The following is a 21084-nucleotide window of genomic DNA, read 5'->3' as shown; positions in this document are numbered from 1 at the left end:
GGAGTATAAAATTAATCATGTTTCACCACCTATTTAAGTCAGAGGCAAAATAAGGTGGCCATTGGGGTACAGGATCTGAGCAGTGGTATTGGCCAATTCAGGCTGATTCAGGAAGATCCCCTTCCTTCACATTCCTAATCAGCCTTGGTTACTATCATTCTGTTGCATTGTCAAAACCGCACAGTAGTGTAAACTACTCAGCTTGTCCTATGACTACAGCAATTCACATTAATTCTGCAGTCCCAATTTTGTGCAAAGATTGAAACGCTGTGAGTGGGAAAGGGAAAGAGCATAAAGTCAAAATTACAATGGTGTCCCAGTGAAATGGTGAAATAGTATAAATCTGAAACGATAGGATCCGTTCCATCCCAGTGTCCCACACAAAGCATGGAGGAATCTGGAAGGCTATATAAAGAAAGCAAAAGAGGGGGAGATAAATCCTAAATAAATATCACGCTTATGACTCAGGTTTTTCATGACTCCAATCTGTTGCGTTTTTTTAGAGTATTCAGCTTTGTTTATGAAAGTATTGTGAGTAAGTGGAGGGGAACAGGAAAGGAACTAAAAGTGATTAACAGAGTTCTGCAGACAGACAGACTGACTTCCTTCCTACTGCAGCATGATTGGCAGATTTTTTTCTGCCAGTATATGTCATACAGAAGAGGAATCAACCAGATGCATTACTTACCGTGATAGTGCATACATAAAATCAGAACACCACAGATCCAAAGTGAATCAGAATAGAAGCAGGAGGGGAACCTATCTTAAGCAGATCTGATCCTGTTTTATTTCTCCAGGTCAAGTTAGCAGCGAAAGTGCTCCCACCTAACTGGGCCTACTAACTTTCAGTTTGACAAATGGTTTTCCTGGCTTCTGACTTCTTGCTATTCACCCTGACTTCACTTTGTACAGCAGGCGAATATCTGGTGCATGCCCTTCAACTTTAAAGAATATAAATTGGTCCTTGTGGCTTGAGTACAACCTGAGGACTTCTTTTGTGAAGATTTTTCCATGAATTTCATATGCCAGGAAAAGCTTCAAGGCTGTTTCATTGCAAGAGTGGGAGGAGAACTGTTCAATTCCTCCGTACCAAAACTGTGGAAGTTTGAAGTGTCAGCCATACGCTGCTTGGCTTTGACTTATAAGAGGTCCAGGTTTCTTGTAGGCTGTCTTTGTCAACATGATGGGAGAGAATCTTTTTTTTTGTCGAAGTCAGTTTATTGTCATGTGGGCAAAGGGTCTAAAATAGATAAAGGAAGAAACGCAAAGGAAGAACATGGAAGGTTTTTTCACCCCTCCGTCTGTTAGAAAACCATAGCAGTCTGCCAAGCAGAAATACAGACTGAACAATCTTCATAGCAACTGTGTCTTTTAAAAACCAAAACCAAACTTGTCTTTTGGAATTAATATTGGTGACTTCATTCACATCGCAGCTTTGTATATTAGCTGAGGAGAGAGGCATAGCAAGTCACTTCAAAAACTGGATAGTCCTAGGTTATGAATGGTTCACCATATTGCATTGAAAAGACAGATGTGCTCACCCTGCTGTTTAGCAAACTCTTGACAGAAAAGCGTCTTCCAATTGAGTTGATTCCTGATTTTCAAAAGCGTCTTTTTGTTATTGATGTGTTTAGCTCTGTTTGGTTGAGGTTTTATGAACAGGATCTGCAAATCCGGTGCATATGATCAGATCAGCATTCTGCAAAAATAACCTGATAGAACAGATGCCATTTTTTTTTCATAGCTCATAATGAGCCATGAGGGATGAATTATCCTTATTGGTTATCATCATGTGCAGCTTGTGTATGCTTAAGAGGCATGTGTGGGCAGTTTAATTAGCGTGTTCCTATGTATCGCTATGCTACATTTATGGTGTACAAAAATAATTAAGGGTAGAGAATGTTTATGATTGTCCTAGAATATCTTACCTGAATATCAGTCAAATTTACCAGTGTAACTGGTATGACTAGGTCAGGTCTGTTTTACCAGATATTATTTTTAGAGACTTACCTCAAAGTCATTATTTAAAGGATTTTAGGAAATGGCTACCTTAATAAGATATTGGTGTACTAAAATATTAAGTTGGGGGGAAGAAATTTAGATTCATCTATATAGCAATTAAGTATTTCCTGCAAAAGCAGATGAAATACTGACATTTACTTCCAATCATAACCTAGCCAAGAGCAATCTATGGTAGATTTGTTCCTTTGTGCAGGTATTTATGAAGAGTAGCTAATGCCAGTTTTGAAACTATAGTAGCTGTTAATTACCCTGTACCATAGAGATATGCATGTGTATAATTTTCTTCTCCAGATTTCTGAAAATAACTATCAAAATACCCTAAAAAACTGTCTGCCTCTTGGGACCTGATTAAAACCAGCAATAGTTAGAGTAATTCAATCATCTTTAGAGAGAAACAGTCTTGGGAGTAGCTAATCCTGCTACTGTGGAATAGTAGAAACTTAAACTATTATCGCAACAATAATGCCATAAAAAGAATATGTGACTCTTTCTTCCAATATCCCATGCATCTGATATAGGATAAAGTGTATTTTTATATTAAACACACCAGGGGGCAGTCTTGGAATGTCCCCACGTGCTTATTTATTTTATTTTGTTAGATTTATATTCAGATTCCTCCATTGAGCTAAGGGTGCACTTGAACTTGAGTCTTTCCAATACCTGTCCAACCCACACTGTCTTTCCCAGAACATTAAGATCACATTCATATTCCTAGGTATTAATTAAAAAAAAAAAATCCAAGCTGTCTGGTCCTCCACCATCTGTGCCATCTCCCAGAGCAAGGAGCATGAAGCCATCTCCCAGAGCAAGGAGCCAAAAATGTTGACCTTCTTTGTAGATTTTAGAGTTTGGGGAATTTAAAGGGCAAAAGAAATGCTTTAATCCTTGAGCCACTCATCTCACCATTTACAACTCCTTAAAAGATGCCCACACATCCTGCTGCAGCCTTTGAGATTGTGCGAATTGCTCAATCTTTTTTTTTTTTAATTTGATTTATATGCCGCCCTTCTCCGAAGACTCAGGGCGGCTTACAATGCGTTAAGCAATAGCCTTCATACTTTTGTATATTTATACAAAGTCAGCTTATTGCCCCCACAATCTGGGTCCTCATTTTACCTACCTTAGAAAGGATGGAAGGCTGAGTCAACCTTGAGCCTGGTGAGATTTGAACTTGCAGTAATTGCAGGCAGCTGTTAATAACAGTGCTTTAGTCTGCTGCGCTACCAGAGCTCCTTCTGCACTAAGATAAGAGTCAAGAGAGAAAAGAGCAGATCCTTTTAGTTTGCTTTTGAACAGAGGGAAATACTTGGGGTGGACGCCCATCTGACTGAAGTCCATGATCCTTGAAGAAACTGAAAAGCATTTATGAGCATGCATAGATATTTTGGCTCTAGCAGATAGGAGATAGTCTTTCTTCTGCTGCCAAGTTCCTATATACATATATAAAACACACACAATTTGTGTCTTCCCTCCACCCACCAATCTCCCCCCCCCCCCACACACACACATCTCTGCCCTTTTGGTCATCCTGCACTCTGTGGTCTACCCCTGCTAGCCCCAGCTGACCTTTGCACTTCTTTTCCTTCCACTGCTGATGTGGTACATCCAGCTGAGGTAGCTGCTGGTCTTCGTGAGGCCCTCATGTAGCCTCCTCAAATTTTCATCAAGGGCAGCAAGTGCCTCAGCTGAGCATGACTTCATCAGTTGGCATCAGCCACAAAGATCAGCTGGAGGCAATGTGGGGTGGCAGGGAATGGAGGTAACTGTAAGGATTGTTAAACAAAGACTATCCTATACTGTGAGAATTGGTTGACACAAAGAAAAATTAGACTTCCTTACTCTTCAAAAATATCAAGGTAGAAAATAAAGTCACATGGAAAACTAAAACCGATTTATGTAATGCAGTGGTGGGTTGCCCCCGGTTCAGACCGGTTCTATAGAACCAGTGGTAAAACTGGCGGGAGGCTCCGCCCACTGACCCGGACGTCATCAGAATCTGCACATGCGCAATTGCACATGTGCAGAAGAGCATGCACATGCATGAGCACGATGCGAACCGGTAGTAAAGGTAAGTAGAACCCACCCCTGATATAATGGTGCTTTATTTTCTCTCTCTTTATCTTCCAGGATTTTAGCATCATGTTTACACATCATATTGTGGCAGTCTTATTACTAATTATCTCTTACGTAGTCAACTTCACACGAGTTGGAACCCTGGCTTTGTGTCTTCATGATGTTGTTGATGTCGTGCTGGAGGTAAGAGAGAGTTATTTGTAATAATTCTCTGCTGTCCAAAATGGCCTCTACCTGGAACAAATATTGTACCCTGTGAAAGCTCATAATGTATTGACATTTGTTTTAAAGGACTGTTTCTGTAAGACCATAAATAGCTTTTTATTTGTCTTTGGAAGTGAGACTCATGAACCCAATGAGATTGACTTTCTGCACCTTGTTCAGAATCCTTTTTTTGTTGTTGTTGTTTATTTTTATCAGTCTGAATAATTTGTGTCATTATCAAAATTCATTTAAAACACACTGCTAGATAGTTATATGAGCAAGTTTTAACGTGGGCAAGCAACCCCACAAGCAAAATGTGACTAAATTTAAAACTACACAACTAAGCATAGCAGCACCGAAAAGAAATAAAACATTCCTGATGTTTTTGCTGTTATGTTTCTGACTAATTTTACCCTGTTGGTTCTTATTCTCCCAGGCATTTAGGAGAGGATATGAATCCAAGCCTAGTGTCATTCTTAGCAGCTAAACCAGACAGGAAACAACCAGATAAACTAATTCTATTTTATTGTAAAGCTACATTTAAGAACCTTGCACATCTGAAGTTACAGTTCTCCCACTGTCAACTATACAGCCCAATAACTCTGGGAGACTCCTTCCTGAGCCTTTTGCTCCACCAACTATGCAACTGCAAGCTATGCTGTCACTTGTTTGACTGTTCCCTAGGCAGTATCTTTTTATCCATTCTCCCAAGGTCATTCCCTCATACTATTATACCTACTCAGAAGATTTGCTCCTGCAATTTTTGATATTCTCAGAACCTGCAGCCAACATTTTACTGTCAGGGGGAAGTTCTAGCTACCTCTCTCAGTCCAAACTCCTCCTCCTCTCATCGGAAGAAAATAGGGGCTTTATGGTATACTAAAATACTTGTCATCATCTGCCTTCAGTCCCCTAAATCTACCACAATGCCTTTGTGAAAACTTTTATGTAAGCCCAAGTATACAGTATTTGAAATATAATCCAAAGAAGAAATTGAGTATAGAGAGATCAAATAACAAGGATGTGATTGAATTAGTACAGAAGAAAAACAAACAGATGACTTTTGAACGGCTGTGGACCGGTGGTGAAATCTTCCGTGGTTCACTATGCGCACATGCGCAGTGCATGCCAAATGCCCACTGCATGCACACGCATGCACAGTGCGCACCAAACACGCTTCCCGCAGAAAAAGGAGGCTTAAGAAGGTAAGTAGAACAGCGGGGGGGTGGAACAGCTGTGCCGTCCGATTTAGATTCGCTAGAAAGCAGGATTTCCTGCTTTCTACCAAATATAAATCGCGCGGCATAGCTGATCATCGGAAATACCGGTTCGGACAAACTGGTAGCATTTTTTTACTACCGGTCTGCCCGAACTGGTAACTTTTATTACTACCGGTTCGCATGAACCGGTGCGAATCGGTAGCATTTCACCCCTGCTGTGGACCCATTTGGGAAAGGGGGCGAGTCTTGAAGATTCCAATTCCCTCTGAACGTGCCAGGAAAGTCACTGGGCAAATCCATCTTCCTTTCAGCAGTTTTGTTTTCTTAAGTACACCTGAGTTTTAACTTTCACTTTTTAAATTTATTGTTTTACTCTGTTTTTTTGTTCTTAAAAGTTGATCAGCGGTTGAATGCTGATTTATTTCAACCTCAGTTACGTTTTTTTTCTTTTTCTTTCCTTTTGATTCATGGGGGGAGGGGGTTGTTTTTGTTTTTTATGTTTTGGAATTTTTCTTTTAACCTTGGATTGAAATATCCAGAAAATATCTATCCGGTTTCCTTCTGCTTCATCGTTGTTCGTTTCCTAATCAAGTTACACAGAGTTACAATATATCAGGTTATAGATAATTAATGGTGCCTGAAATCTAAGAAAAGCCTGTGGGGTAGCATGCAGCTTTTAGTTGAATGGTTTTTTTAAAACATTTGATGAGATGATAATGGCCATGGAAAATATGCAGACGCATGTAATTTTGGATAAGTTAGATTTACAAAGGGCTTCTGATCTGAAAGTTGCAGACCAAAGAGATATCCCCACAGCCGGAGAACTAACTGGCTTGATCTCATGTGTCTCTTTGAAGTTCAAGCCTGCGTATTCTTACAGTACTAGGAGCCTGACTGAACAGGGAAGTGACATTCTTTTCTCCTACAAAAAGGAGGGAGATTGGAGAATGGATTTATTACACCTAACTGGAAACCACTTCTATTTGGACTTTGTTGGGACTTACTGTGGAGACTGAATTTATTATATCTAATTAGACAGCAATTGATAAGAGATGGCATTAAGAAACAAATGTGGATATTTGATTCAGGATGAATTACTTTTAACTTTTGGGATGATTTGGGATAGATAAGATGTCATGGAAAATTTTCTATGAGTGGATTACAATAACAGTTTGTTAACAGAGACTTTTAAAAACTTAACCTTGACATTTTTATTATTCTTTTTCCAATTAACTATTTTGTCATTAATATAATATGTAGAAGACAGGTCAATAATTTGCAAATTGATTTACTAGTCTATTTTTTTTGGGGGGGGGTGCCTGTGTCACAAGAGGTGGGAACCAATATTGTAGTAATGTATTAATCAGTATTCAATTGGGGGATAATGTGTGTATATATCTTGGCTTTTTTTCTTTTAATGCACTTTTTTAATGTCTTGATTTTGGGGGGGGATTAATGGTTTTAAAAAAATCTTTTTTGTCTTTTGGGGAATTTTATATGTTAACTTCTTTTGAATAAAGGAAAAAATGATGAAAAAAACAAAAAAGCAAACAGAAGTGTGAAAAAAGAATTCTAGTAATTGTTTCTAGGGATTAGATCTTGTTGAACTCAGAATGTGTTGAATAAGCTTAAGTTTGGAGTGTTGGAAAAACAAAAAAAATATATAATATTATAACAATATATTATTTATATTTATAATAATATTATAAATATTATAATTTATTATCATCAAGAAATAAAGATGGCATATAGCAGTAGAGACATTAAAAAATAAGATGAGAAGTGTTAATGGATAGCATCAACTTTTGCCCTCGCAATACTCTACAAAGTTTCAAAGCAAAAGTAGTAAGGGCAATAAAAAATTGAAATAGTGACAGCGCATGCTTGGATATTTTATATGGTACAATTACTTTAGAAAGAAAGTGACCTATTTCCTTTTCTTGTTACAGGCAGCCAAAATGGCAAACTACTGCAAGTTTCAAAAACTCTGCGATTTCCTCTTCCTTATGTTTGCTATTATTTTCATTATTACTAGGCTTGGAATATATCCTTTATGGTAAGTTGTATTTTTTTCCCATGGAATTGCATATGCTAAAACAACCTTCCTCAATCTGGAAACCTGTGGCTTTGTTGGGCTGCAGTGCCCTAAGTTTCTATCAGGCATGGCCACAGATGGCTCCAGGTTTTAGGGAAGACTGTTCAAGGATTGTATATGAAGTACCTGTTGGTGGTCTGTTACCCGCAATGTTTTCAGAACTGTAGGTTTTTTTTTTAGTGTGATATTTTTCCCCTAATGAAAAATCAGTGAATCCGAGCAGGAAGAGAGCATTGCCAAAATTACAACCATCCAAATATTAGATGTCAAATTAACATCTACTTTTTTATTATACAGATTGATTGATTGATTGATTGATTGATTGATTGATTTGGAAACTTATATTGCCACTTATTTACACATGGCGACTCAAGATGGCTTTCAAGAATATAAAACCTCATATAAAAACAATAAAAATAATAAAAGAGAGAATCATATAATAAATTAATAAAATAATATAATAAAAAAAAACCTCAACCCCCCCCCCCCCCACCCCAGTGACAACCCATCACATGAGCCATTTAATGGGCTCCATCCTGCTCTGCGTTCCCCAAGCCCGCTGGCAGAACCAGGTCTTCAGTGCCTTCCAGAAGAGTATTAGAGTGGGGGCCATTCTAACCTCTGGAGGAATGATGTTCCAGATTGCTTTATAGTGTTGTGACTATGGTAATAATAGCATGGAAAAGATGTGGCTCTCAGCTAGGTGACCATTTAGGTGTAACTTGCTGGAGTTCAACGCTGTGTCCACTTCTCTTAGTGGCAGGTTACAGAAATTGGATGAGTTTTGCATTCTGTGACAACAGAAATTGTGGAAAGGCATGCCCCTGAAGCCTAACCCTAACCTTAAAAGATCCTCTAAACCAGGTGTCTGCAACCTTAGCAACTATAAGACTTGTGGACTTCAACTCCCAGAATTCCTCAGCCAGCGAACTGGCTGAGGAATTCTGGGAGCTGAAGTCCACAATTCTTAAAGTTGCCAAGGTTGCAGACACCTGCTCTAAACTTTCCTACAGCTTTGCCAAATCTAAAAGTAACTCCAGCGGCTTGATAAACTCTCATTTCTTTTTTAAAAAAGTTAAAACTCTGTGTGTTCTGTACTCTGGCACAATAGCATGCCCTCCCCACAACCCAAGATGGCCTTGACGGCAATACAGGAAGACTCCCTACCCAGTGAGAGACAATGCCCCATGACTCTGGACACACAGAAACAACAGAGCATGTGCTTCTCCAGTGCCAGTGGTGGGTTGCCCCTGGTTCGGTACGGTTCTATAGAACCGGTAGTAAAACCGGCGGGAGGCTCCACTCACCCGCCACAACATCATCGGTGATCTGTGCATGTGCAGAAGCATGGGTGAGCGAAGAGAGCGCGCAAACGCGCTCCCATTCTCCCATTATGAACCAGTAATAAAGGTACGTAGAACCCACCCCTGTCCAGTGTCTATATTACAGAGACATTTGTCTCGCCATTGTTGCAATTCTACATTTTCCTTCAGCTTTCAAATACCAACCCTGCTACAAGATATAATGTTGCCAGGTTCTGTGCAGTGGTGCTTAAAATCTGTCAGATGATGCACCTGTGCCAAAAAATAGGCTAAATGAGCATGTAGTTCATCACGGTAGAGTGCTCTGTAATTTGATAGATTTATCTGCCCCATACTAAAGTTTATGCTTCCCTGCTGCCATCTAATGTTCCTACTCCTCCTTTTAGATATTCACTGCTTATTTTATATATTTTAGCTTTATATAATGATTAATATTTTTGATGCTTTCTAATTGACTGTACCCACCCTCCTTATGCTGCTTTTGACTGTAATAAAAATTTGATTGACTGGGTGATGCCTGGATTTTTCATTATCTTCCCTAATCCATCTGTTGAAATTCAGTGGAAGCTCAGTAGCAGATTTCTATTTTTCCTTGCTGCTTTCCTCTCAGTGTAATTACATTTTGAAAATGGCAGAAGTCACCGGGACTGGATTACTCAGCAGGAAAAAAAATTGCTGTAGAGGATGGGTCTTCAGCTACATTCAAAAGTTTGTGGCAGAATTGACCTAAAACATGCTCTTGAATAATATTCAGTGTATCATCTCCTTCAACCCGACACCCTGCTATAGATTGGATTGCAATTTTTATCAAACCTTGCACTTCCTTTGCAGTTTGCTTGGATTTTGGAGATCGTGGTTTGTATTTTGAGGCTAGAATTTCCTTTCTATAAAGTATTTGAGATTTGGAACAAGGTCTTTTATATTCAGCAGCTCACTTTTTTAAAAAAAAATGTATATGTATACAAACAGAAAAACAGCATTCGGATTGCTAATTTTCTGTTCTGTTATGTTTGCTTTTAATCTCATCTTTTTCCTCCGGGAAATTAACATTTTGTAATTAGCTACACTCAGAACAATGTTTCTGTCAGCGTTCCAGAAAAAAACCTGCTCTCCAAGTAAAGACACGGAAGCAAGCATTTTCCAAAGTCCTCTTTACTAGAATAGGCATACTGGCACATCTGGGAAATCCCGAATCTGAAAAGCCCGGGCTTTCCTTCAGTAATTCAAAGCTCTCAAAACCATCCCATTTCTCCCCAGTCGGTCATATGCTCCAATCAACATCCGTTCCACCTCGACTCAGCCCCTGACCTTGACCGATGGGAAGAATGCTATTATGTCTAATAATTCTCCTCTCCTAAATCCCCCTCTCTTACTTTCCCACATATGAGGAGATGGCAGCATTGAAGCTTCTGGCCTAATATGGCTTCCAAGGCTGACCGTTTCCTTAAATCTAGTAAATGGTCTGATCTCTAGATTTTTAATTACAATTCATATAAATCCCAACCAGTGGTAAAGATTTGTTAAGAATGTTGTTCAAAAACCATTTTAATTAATTGGGCAATTAACAAATTAAGATTTGGTGATTCCTATACGTTTTGTCACACAAATGTTATCTTAAACAAGCAGCTACTTAAATTGGGAAAGATAAAATCTACTTTTGTAATATAAATATATTACCCATTCTTGTCTGAGTTATATGGACCACAAAAAAAGGTAGACGTTGTTAATTCTTTTGTGGGTTGCATTTAATTAAGTATCATAAAGTAATTGGACACGTTTTCAGGTATTTTTTTAATTAACTATCCTAAGGGACAAAATTATGATAAAAATCAACTTAACTGTGAAGTAAAACAACCTTTCATGTAGAGAGTGCAGCTAGATATTTTCTATCTTATTGTTTCATCTGTTTTTTAGTATTAGCATTTATATTATTTATTATATTGTATTTTTATAGTTACATACTGTTCTGTGTTTCATATAGAATGAAGGGTAATTAAAAGTGTTTAGTCATTATATTTTAAAAATGGAAGGCAATGGAGAATTGCAAAAAAAAAATGCATTTGAAAGGAAGTCTTTTCCAGTAGGATTTTAAGGTTTGTCAAAGATTTTAATACTTGTTGCTAAAATAGAATATTAAATGTAAATTAAAGAAAGTACGTACAGTATATGGTTCAAACTCATATAATTGCATTTTCTCTGACATTTCTCCTGAGAACTAAGAATTGAAACAATTTTTAACAGTGAATCTGTATTATTCTGTAGCTATAAGAAAGTCAGATTTTTTTTTTCATATGAATGAAAGTGTACTCAGTTTCTCTTAGAAATATTAGTTACGTGAACCTAGAAATTTCTTCTATCACAGTGACTGTAATCATGCATCATAGCAAGCCAGAAGGTAGATTCCTTGATCTGGGCTTAGCTATTGTATGAACTGCTAATTGTGATCTGTTCAATGAACAGTAGTTAAGCAAAAAGTAGTTAAAAGGAGCCCTGGTAGCGCAACAGACTAAAGCACTGTTATTAACATCAGCTGCCTACAATTACTGCAAGTTCAAATCTCACCAGGCTCAAGGTTGACTCAGCCTTCCATCCTTTCTAAGGTAGGTAAAATGAGGACCCAGATTGTGGGGGCAATTGTTTGTTTGTTGTTTTGTTTTATTAAATTTGTATACCACCCTACTCCCGAAGGACTCAGGGCGGTGAACAGGCACAGAATAAAATACATAAATACAAAAGTTAGAAACAATTTAAAACCAAATTAAATAATTTAGCCCAAGACAATTAAAAATCCCAAAAATTTAAAACAAATTAAAATTTCAGTTTAAAAATTTAAAAGAAAGGGGAGAAAATTAGGCCAGGCCGGCTTGCTGGAATAGGAGGGTCTTAAGAGCACGGTGGAAAGTGCGCAGATCCGGGATCCTCCATATCTCCGGGGGGAGCTCATTCCAGATAGTGGGTGCCCCCACAGAGAAGGCCCTCCCCCTGGGGGCCGCCAGTCGACACTGCTTGGCTGACGGCACCCGGAGGAGCCCCTCTCTATGAGAGCATACCGGCCGGTGAGAGGCTGTTTGTGGTAGTAGGCGGTCCCGTAAATAACCAGGTCCTAAGCCAGGGAGCGCTCTAAAGGTGGTAACCAAAACCTTGAAGCGCACCTGGAAGACAACCGGGAGCCAGTGCAGCTCGCGCAGGAGAGGTGTCACACGGGAGCCCCATGTTGCTCCCATAACCACCCATGCGGCCGCACTCTGCGCCAGTTGGAGCCTGTTCCTCCCTATCCAGATCCGCACGGCCTCCAGACACTGGGACATCACTTCAAGGGCATCGTTGGGGTGACTATACAAAGCTGACTTTGTATAAATATACAAAAGTATGAAGGCTATTGCTTAATGCATTGTAAGCCTTCATACCTGAGTCTTTGGAGAAGGGCGGCATATAAATTAAATTAAAACAAAAAAAAAAACCCATGACAAAGTACCACCTGTGAGCCAGGTCAATATGTTTGATTTTTTTCCATCATATTCTTTCCACCATTCACAATTTCACCCAGTGGAATATCTATTTGAGTCATATTACTCCCATTCTCACATATAGTACCAGTTATGCCATTGTGCCTCATACATTTATGGGCACTTATTGAGAAATTTGAAAGGTTTGCATAGACCATTGAAAACATAAGTCTTTTAAGACTGTGCATGATACATTTTGCTTTTAATTAAATTGATGGAAATTAGTGCGTTGAAGAAAAACTATGATCTCTAATTCATAACAATTAGCAATTGTGGAACCTAGCAATTCCTCTTGCTACCTTTCAACTTCTGTCTGCATTACCTTTTCTCATTATGGTATACTTTAGGCCACTGCTTAATTCAACTATCTCTCTTTGAACTTCTGAGTCTTCAGTTACCAGCCATGTTAACTAGAATTAAAGAAGTTGGAATCAAGAATCATGGAGAAGATACCATAATGGGAAAAATCTGACTGATTTTATCAGGCTTCATTTAACCATCCTTTTGAAAATATTCCTTTCTCTTTCTCAGAGAATAGCAGCTCCTCGGTTTAAGTCCAGAACATTCAAGATCATTCTGTAAAATTATCTCTCCTTGCTTTCAAGTTTCATTTCAATTCATGAATGAAATTCATTTATCCTCTTCCTTGTCTCTGGACTCTACTGATGTGTCTCCCCTTTGTATCTCCTACCTTTAGAATCTTCAGTCACATCCTGTATAAAGTTTAATCTCCACTTTTCCATGCAACCCCAGATTTTGTTTCCTCACAGACATTGAATTACAAATATAAGCAAATTAACGCTTCAAATTTCTTGGTGTTACAGAATTTTCTCCTAAAATAAAAATTCATAATATGGACTACTGAAGCTAACTTGCTGAAGAGGCCATCTGGTGGTTATATTTGGTTCATTACCACATTTCCTTGGAGGGGGGGAAAAAAAGCTAATACAAAATGAATAATCCTGCAAGTCCAATGAAATAAATATGACTTAGCGTTTCACGCCACATTTATTTTTTGTTTGATGTATTTCTTAAAAAGAAATCTAAAACTCAACCATACCTTTAAAAATATCCACCCTCAAGATAACACATGCCCTTCTACATGCAAACAAAATCCTGGAAAAGTAAAGATTAAAAGAGCAGTCTAACTGAAGAATTGTTGCAAAATAAAACAAGTCTCTAAAGCAAAAAAGGACAGGAAATTTAGCAAGAAATTACTTGGATCACTTGTAGGCAATTGTTTGTGCTTGCCCCCACTAGAACCAACAGAGTGGGCATGCTCTGTGTCCCTTCTATTACCCTGTTTCCCTGAAAATAAGACATTTCCTGATAATAAGCCCAATTGGGCTTTTGAGTGCATGCGCTAAAATACCCCCCCTGAAAATAAGCCCTCCCCAAAAATATTTAAACGCACGTGCAGCCGGTCTCCGCCATTTCCTCTGGTTAGGGTTAGGGAAACAAAGCTGGAAATCAGGTAAAACGGCAAGAGGACCCCCATCCTACTCCACGCGCCCCAAAATAATAAGACCTCCCTGAAAATAAGGCCAAGCACTTATTTCGGGGTTCAAAAAAATATAAAACAGAGTCTTATTTTCGAGGAAACACGGCAAATATCATTTCTCTGTCATAACACCTATCCTGTGGAACACCATCCTTCCAGGACGATAATTTTGACTTTTTTGACCATTCATAGAAGACATTAGAGACTTCATTGTTCCTTCTGGCACTTAGGCTAGAGTGCTAAATGAGCCATACTTTTGATTTAGTTGGTAGCTGTTTTTTTCCACAAAGGAAGGCAAATATACATGTCCCTAGATAATGTTGCAAAATTTGATCTGGGTCAATCACTGGGACCAGAGGTTTATTCATCTGAGCTTCTGGACTCATGCTACAGCCTGTATTGTTTCTTTTTTAAAAAAAATAATTGATTGTGAATGTGGTATGGTGTTAAACTTCAGACATATATTTTAGTTTTTGATAGTTTATTTTAACAAATTATCTTATCGTTACACATTATGTTTTGCTTTTTAATCTTCTGTTTCTTGCTTAAAGATATTGTTGTGAAATAGATGTGGTATAAATATAGATTGTCAACCAGCATTTTAATAGAAGTCAATCAAGCAGCTCACATGGAAGTAGTCGTAGGCTAGCAAACTCAACAGAAATGGGTATGATTCTATTGAAAGTTCTCGAAATAGGTGGAGCAAAAGCAGGATATAAATGTAAGAAACTTCTCTTTAAAAAAAGGAGGGAAAGGGGAATGGGGATTAAACAAATAGGAATACACTAGTCCTCTGTGAATCAAATGTGTAAATTCTGCATGAATAGAAAAGTAATCTTTGACGGTTTCGTCTCCAAGTTCATAAAAGCTGTGTGAAATCTCCCTTGCTATCTGCTTGACTGCTACAGTAAATATCTCTGTGATAAAGTGATTGGTAAATGATCTATTTCTCACGAGTGTGCATCTCCCTCCCCATTTCTTTCAGGGTACTGAACACTGTATTCTTCGAACTGCCTGAAATTGTTGGTGGTTTTCCTGGTTTATCAATCTTTGTCATTTTACTTTTGATACTTCAAATTCTCCACTGCTTTTGGTCCTATTTAATAATAAAGGCAGCCTATAAAGCTGTTTTGAAAGGCAAGGTAAGATCAATGGGGATGGGGGTTTTTTTCTTGATGTCTTTTAATCATCTACTTTTCCAGTGAATATTCTTGCATGCTTTATTGACCTTTTTGACAGTGGAAGTCTGTTAGGATTGTTAGGGTAGCTTTGTTAGGATTTCTGACTTTAAATATGTTGCTAAAGAGACTCACAATAAACATAAGATCAGTTCTTCCAATAAACATAAACTCAGTTCTTGTTATATCTATATCTTAATACATTATATGAATTCAACTATAACAGCTGGCAAATTGTGGTTCTCCAAAGAGTCACTCAGCACTATTGTATTTTACCTCAGAATAGAATCTGTAGGTGGGTATCCCACTCTCTGAAAGGTTCAAAGGCTGAACTTTGAGCTCTATACATAAGGAAACTCATTGAGCCTTGTATTTTAGGTTGTCTGTATTTTTTTTTCTTATTTATCTACCCGATTTCTGAACTAAATTCTAGTTTCCAGTGGAAAGATTGTTTTGAACTGCTCCTTTAAACTGCCTAATTGCAGTGAAACAGCAAGTGAAACAGCCTATTGTGCTTCTCTTCAGCCTGGTTTTCTGGAAATAGTTTAGGCTATTGTGCTAACTCAGCCAACTGTGGTTTATTCAATGAAACCTGGCTAAGCAAACATTTGCATGTGGTTTAGCCACTGTGAGTCTGAAATATTTATTTTTGACGATCTGACTATGTATTTATTATTTGAGTATTAGATTGAATATATTATTCTGGTTCAAGTGATTGTTGTTGTAGTTTTGTGCTTAGTTCATCACCAGAACCATTTTCTCTTAAGCAAAGGTCTGTTTCTTAGGACCAGAAGAATCTCTCTACCTGTGCGTGTGTATACTTGTCAGGGGTATATTTTCAATTCTTTTTGAAAGCACTTGTGCAGTTACAAATATGCATTGATTTTCATGCATTGTATTTTTCTTTTTTAAAAAAAATATGTGTGGAAAATATAATACATACATACATACATACATACATACATATAAATAACCTTAAAAAGGCATTATGCAAAACAGCCCCAAGCAGTTGCAGAATGTGAAACCACAAATCTACCCAGACATCTCATCTTTAGACTGATAGCTGGAGTTCTGTGCGATTTCTGTGTCTTCCAGACTGATCCGCATACTGGAAGGTATTTAACTGATGTTCTGGTAGGCAGCCTCTTGCTTCATGGGAAAACTGCATGTGACTTCTTTCTAAACCTTCTTAATCATTTCCTTTCTGCTGCCTCTGAAGGCTGGGAAGTGGAATCCTTTGCATGTAAGTTTCTCTGGTAGGAAGAACACAGTACAGTATCTCTTTCTGTGGGCTTGCCGCTTCTCTCCTTTCTTTTCTGTGTCCTTTAATTGTTCAGCTGAATATTCACTTTGCTAAAGATTGCATGCTCTTTGCAGCTCTGGAACCAGCAATTTGTTTTTGTTTTCTTCCTTAGTGTTTTCCCACAAGGGCAGGGTCTACTTTTTTTTTTCAAATCAACTGAGTGTTGATCCATTGGATGCGACATGAATTGACCAACTGTCTTGTTGACCGAGCCTGACATCATACAATAGCTAACCATTAGCTCCATGAGCCGCGGTGGCACAGTGGTTAGAATGCAGTACTGTGGGCTACTTCTGCTGATTACCGGCTGCCAGCAGTTTGGCAGATCGAATCTCATCAGGCTCAAGGTTGACTCAGCCTTCCATCCTTCCGAGTTCGGTCAAATGAGGACCCAGATTGTTGGGGGCAATATGCTGACTCTGTAAACCGCTTAGAGAGGGCTGTAAAGCACTGTGAAGCGGTATATAAGTCTAAGTGCTAATGTTATTATTTAGCATATTCCTAGACAGAAAATATATAAAGCTACTGGTATTTGACTTTTCTTCTCTTGACCTCCTGTTCTGCGGACCTTTTCAGGATGGAAACATTTAAATATGAAAAAAGGGGGAATTTTTTCTGGAGTTGCCCCCAGCCGAGTTTATCATTTCTATCCTGCCATTAACTTACAGGAGGGATAATTAAAAGTATTTGCAATGGCCCACAAGCCTATGTGAAAATTTTATGGAATGTGTTGTGGCCCACCAGCAGCCTGCGTGGATCGTGGCTGATCCCAACGATGAGGAGGCTGGTGTGGTGTCGCGTCAGCAGCCTGCGCAGCCGGCACTCGCATCGGGCAGCGAGGAGGCTGAAGAGGATGTGGTGCCAGAGGCAGAGACTCAGCCAGGGCCTTCAGAACCTCCAGAGGTTTCTTCAAGTGGAGAGAGCGAAGAGGAGGAGCCTCTCCTCAATGCTCGAGCACACAAGGCTGCCAAAAGGCAGGAGTGGCTACTCAGGAGGAGGAGGTCTCCTCAAGAGTAAGGCTTGAGGATAATTGGCCACTCCCTTAGCCTATTAAGTCACACGTGGTTAGTCAGTTTCTTGCTGGAAACAACTTGTAATTATCATCAGAGCATTTTTGGAAAAGTCTTATCGTATTTTGTTTTCTGGGCTGGTTGCCAACCTTTGCCGGACTTTGGTTTATTCTTGCTACTTAATAAATTTGCTAAGGACCGTTGGTGTGTGTCAATATTCTCGGAAATCCGGAGCTGGGGCAGAACAGAATGTTACTAGATAGGGCTATTTATTTCCTTTGGTCTGGTGATCATAGGAACAGTAACCAGCACAGAATTTTATTTCTGCTTTGCCAATGGCTTTCATCCTACATTTGAATTCAATATACAATCTACTATTTGGCCATGAAATAATAGGTGTCCTATGCACATCCAGCAAGACTTCAGAGGCTTTAGATGCTAGCGTTCCTTTCTTATGCAGTGCTAAAATTCATTACATGCATCAAATTCACACCCTTGCAGGTTCACTCAACCATCCATCCCTTTGTCACTTTTGATACTGCTTGGCCTTTTTCTGAGGCTCCTTTTTCTGTTTATCAGGGTTTTTTTTTTTTTTTTTCATTCTGCTCAAAATTTACTGCCTGCTGTTATGCCAAATGCAATTCACGATCAGGGATTTTATTATATAGCACATTACTTCATAGTATATTGAGCGCTCATTGATGCAGGAGTAGGGAGCCTTTTGGTAGTAGGGCTGGGGGGAGAGCGGAGAGTCAGAATAAACAGAACAATATTAAGAATACAGATGGGGCTGGAATTTTACAGGATTTCTCCTCATTTTTCTACAATGTATTTTCTCTGATTAACTATGTTAAGATTATATAAACTCTTAAAGTGCAGTCTTCATATTTCCTACCTCAATATGGCAGGCAACTGCTAATCTGGGGAGAGTGCACCATTCAAGATCAAGATTAGAGGTAGCTCTGAGAACTATCCTAAAAATAAGAACTTGGGAGCCACATATGGTGGTTGGATTACCAATTGCCCATCTTACATCAATGGCTTGTTAGTTGTTCATGCCCTTCCCAACTGCCATACTTTCTTTGCTGCTGCTTCTTGGCACACACCCTCTCCTGCTTATCTTGACTGCCACTGCAGACATGGCTTCCAGTTCTGATCTCTCTTCTGATCAGTCAAAAGCATGATTGCATGCTTTCTGTAATCTCAAATCCTGTTTTTTTTTTCCTTTACTATGATAGCAAGTGGTTTGTTTTGTTGTTTTTTGGTTTTCATAATCCAGTTTGAAGCCGTGACTGGTAATGCCCTCAGAAGCTTCCTGTGTTGTTTATTGAGGCCAACATTTCTTCAACATCCAAACTGTTCTTTTTCTGTTGATATCTTTACTAGAGACATTACCAATTAAATGCTTGGTTTGTCAAAAGAAAATGTATTTACCAATGGGAACTCTAGACAAAGAACGCATAATCAAAATTGTCAGCTGGAATCTCTTACGGCTATTTTGGCAAATCTAGTAGCATAAGCAATAACAACTGCAAGACGGATATCTGGTATAAACTTTCAATACTGTATACTAGTGTAGGTTTACAAGAAGTCATAATATGCCAGTGCTGTTCCTCTCTTCGTTTATATGGAGAGGAAGAAAAATTGAAAGCCTAAGATGTAGATCCATGGATCAGATTTACTGATTATCTGCCATTCCTTCCTCAAAGTGGGTGTCAGACTACATTATTTTATTGACAAGGGACATTCAGAGTGATATCAGGAATAAAGTAATGCTAAAGCTTGCTTTAGATGCAACAGAAGTTGAGACAAGTATATCTTGAAGAGATTCTGGGAGATATTGTATAAGGGAGGGAGGGAGGGAGGAAGGACCACAATACAGAAGTTAAAAAGGTGAGGTTAGGAGGCAGCACACATGGGAGAAAGGAGCAAGATGGAATTAAGAGCCTACAGAAAGTTAGCATATTTTAGTTTATGATTGTTAAATGTTATACCCTGTATTTGCTCTGGGAAGTCCGGGGTAGGGGGAGGGGGGTTGGAGGGAGAGGGGGGATGGGGAAAAATTGTTGTAATATTTGATAAAACTTTTTAATAAAAAAAAAATAAATGGTAGAAAGGATGAAACAGAGGTATCTAGCCACTTTTGTTTGTTTGTTTGTTTTTGTCTGTCCCGCTGGCGTATATGCAATAGTGCAAAATCTGGTGCTCGAGTCTAATCTAGTTCTCAAGTCTAACAAATGGATCTGTCTGCTGTCTAACTTCTCCTTGAACTCTATAAACTGCTCTTTTTCCTCCCAGCCTAACTCTAGTACCAGATATAAGATGGGCTGGGAGAGGGAAAGCCTGAACTGATCAGATGCAGAAGGTAAAGTAGCAGGAAAAGAGGAAAGGATTGAGCTCTTCTCAACTAAGTGTCCTTTCTAGCACAAAGCCCAGAACCTGGTCCTCACCAGGGGTGGGCTTCAAAAATTTTAGCAAGGGGTTTTCTGCCCGGTTGCTGGGTGGGCATGGCCATGGTGGGCATAGCCTAGTCAGCATTTTTGTCTTCTCTGGGCTCCGGAGGCTTTCCTCGACCCTCCGGGAGAGTGAAAATGGCCTCCCCAGGCTCTGGAGGCCCTCCGGAGGCCAGAAACAGGCCTGTTTCCAGCCTTCCTGAACTTCCGGTAGGCCTGTTTTACACCGTCCCCGAGCGTCCGCGCGCACCCTGCACTTCCTGCATCCAAAACGGGCCATGTGGGGACTCCTGGGAGGGGTTGGGTGGGGCGGGGCCATCTAGGAGTGGGATTTGAGGGTTCTTTGAACTGCACAGAATCTAAGCTAGAAGTTCTCCCGAACCCCTGTGAACCCCAGCAGCCCATCTCTGGTCTTCACCCAGCACCTACCATACTAATTTGATGCAACTTTCCCTCAATTTCTCTGGTTTAGCACTTTAGAAGCAAATAGATAAGATGCAACTGGAAGCTGGTTGGTTCCCCAACTTTTGAATGGGGGCAGAGAAACTGCCAAGAAACTCTTGATAGTTGGCAATATAACAGATTTAATAAACAAGTAAATAAACAACAGAACAGAGAGCCGATCTTCTTTCTCTTATGCAACTGATACAATAAGGTTTTCTTCTCCTCTCCCCGCTCCCCCTTTCCTTACACCTTTTGCAGACAAAGGATGACCGAAGTGATGTTGAGTCCAGTTCAGATGAGGAAACCTCCACTCTTCAGTCAAGGACCTCCCACAGCTCAGCTACCATCAATGGGACAAATGGAACAAATGGGTATCTCACTGGTAGCAACTCTGCAGAGGAATATTAATCCTTGGAGTATACACTGCTACGTGAACTGTTTGCTACAGAAAACCAATAAGTTGTGAATGCAGGATTTGATTTTTTTTCTCTCTCTCTCTGTTCTTTCCTTCGTTTTTTTGTGTGGGGGGTTTAAATCTTAGAAAAATTATCAATACACACTTGGAATATTTAAAGCTTCTAATACCACACTGCTTTATTTCCTGTTTGTAAATGACAGCGCCACATGATTTTCTGTATGTAGGCATGCTGTATCTATCTATCTATCTATATATCTGACCAGATGGGAGCAGTATTTTCTTCAGTAGTTTTTGAATATTATTTATTTTATATCTTACTTTGACATGACTTCCAA

The 21084-nt window shown here is 39.2% G+C and overlaps 1 protein-coding gene across 2 annotated transcripts in view; it reads left to right on the top strand.

Moving 5' to 3' along the window:
- CERS6 (ceramide synthase 6) overlaps nucleotides 1-20739 on the top strand; it is a 113802-nt gene extending 93063 nt beyond the window's left edge. Inside the window, exons 7-11 of one of the 2 annotated variants that reach the window (XM_070956923.1) lie at nucleotides 4150-4278; nucleotides 7469-7575; nucleotides 14929-15085; nucleotides 16341-16364; nucleotides 20590-20739. In XM_070956923.1, the coding sequence (XP_070813024.1) occupies nucleotides 4150-4278; nucleotides 7469-7575; nucleotides 14929-15085; nucleotides 16341-16364; nucleotides 20590-20739 (567 nt within the window). The remainder of the gene's footprint in view (nucleotides 1-4149; nucleotides 4279-7468; nucleotides 7576-14928; nucleotides 15086-16340; nucleotides 16365-20589) is intronic. The other variant, XM_070956924.1, reaches the window with a different exon arrangement.
- Nucleotides 20740-21084: the final 345 nt, after the last annotated feature.

The sequence above is a fragment of the Pituophis catenifer genome, unplaced genomic scaffold (genome assembly GCF_029215685.1).
Source record: "Pituophis catenifer annectens isolate HBS135680 unplaced genomic scaffold, rPitCat1.0.hap2 SCAF_1, whole genome shotgun sequence".
In the NCBI taxonomy this organism is placed as follows: domain Eukaryota; kingdom Metazoa; phylum Chordata; class Lepidosauria; order Squamata; family Colubridae; genus Pituophis; species Pituophis catenifer.
This window is presented reverse-complemented; position numbering and strand designations above follow the sequence as displayed.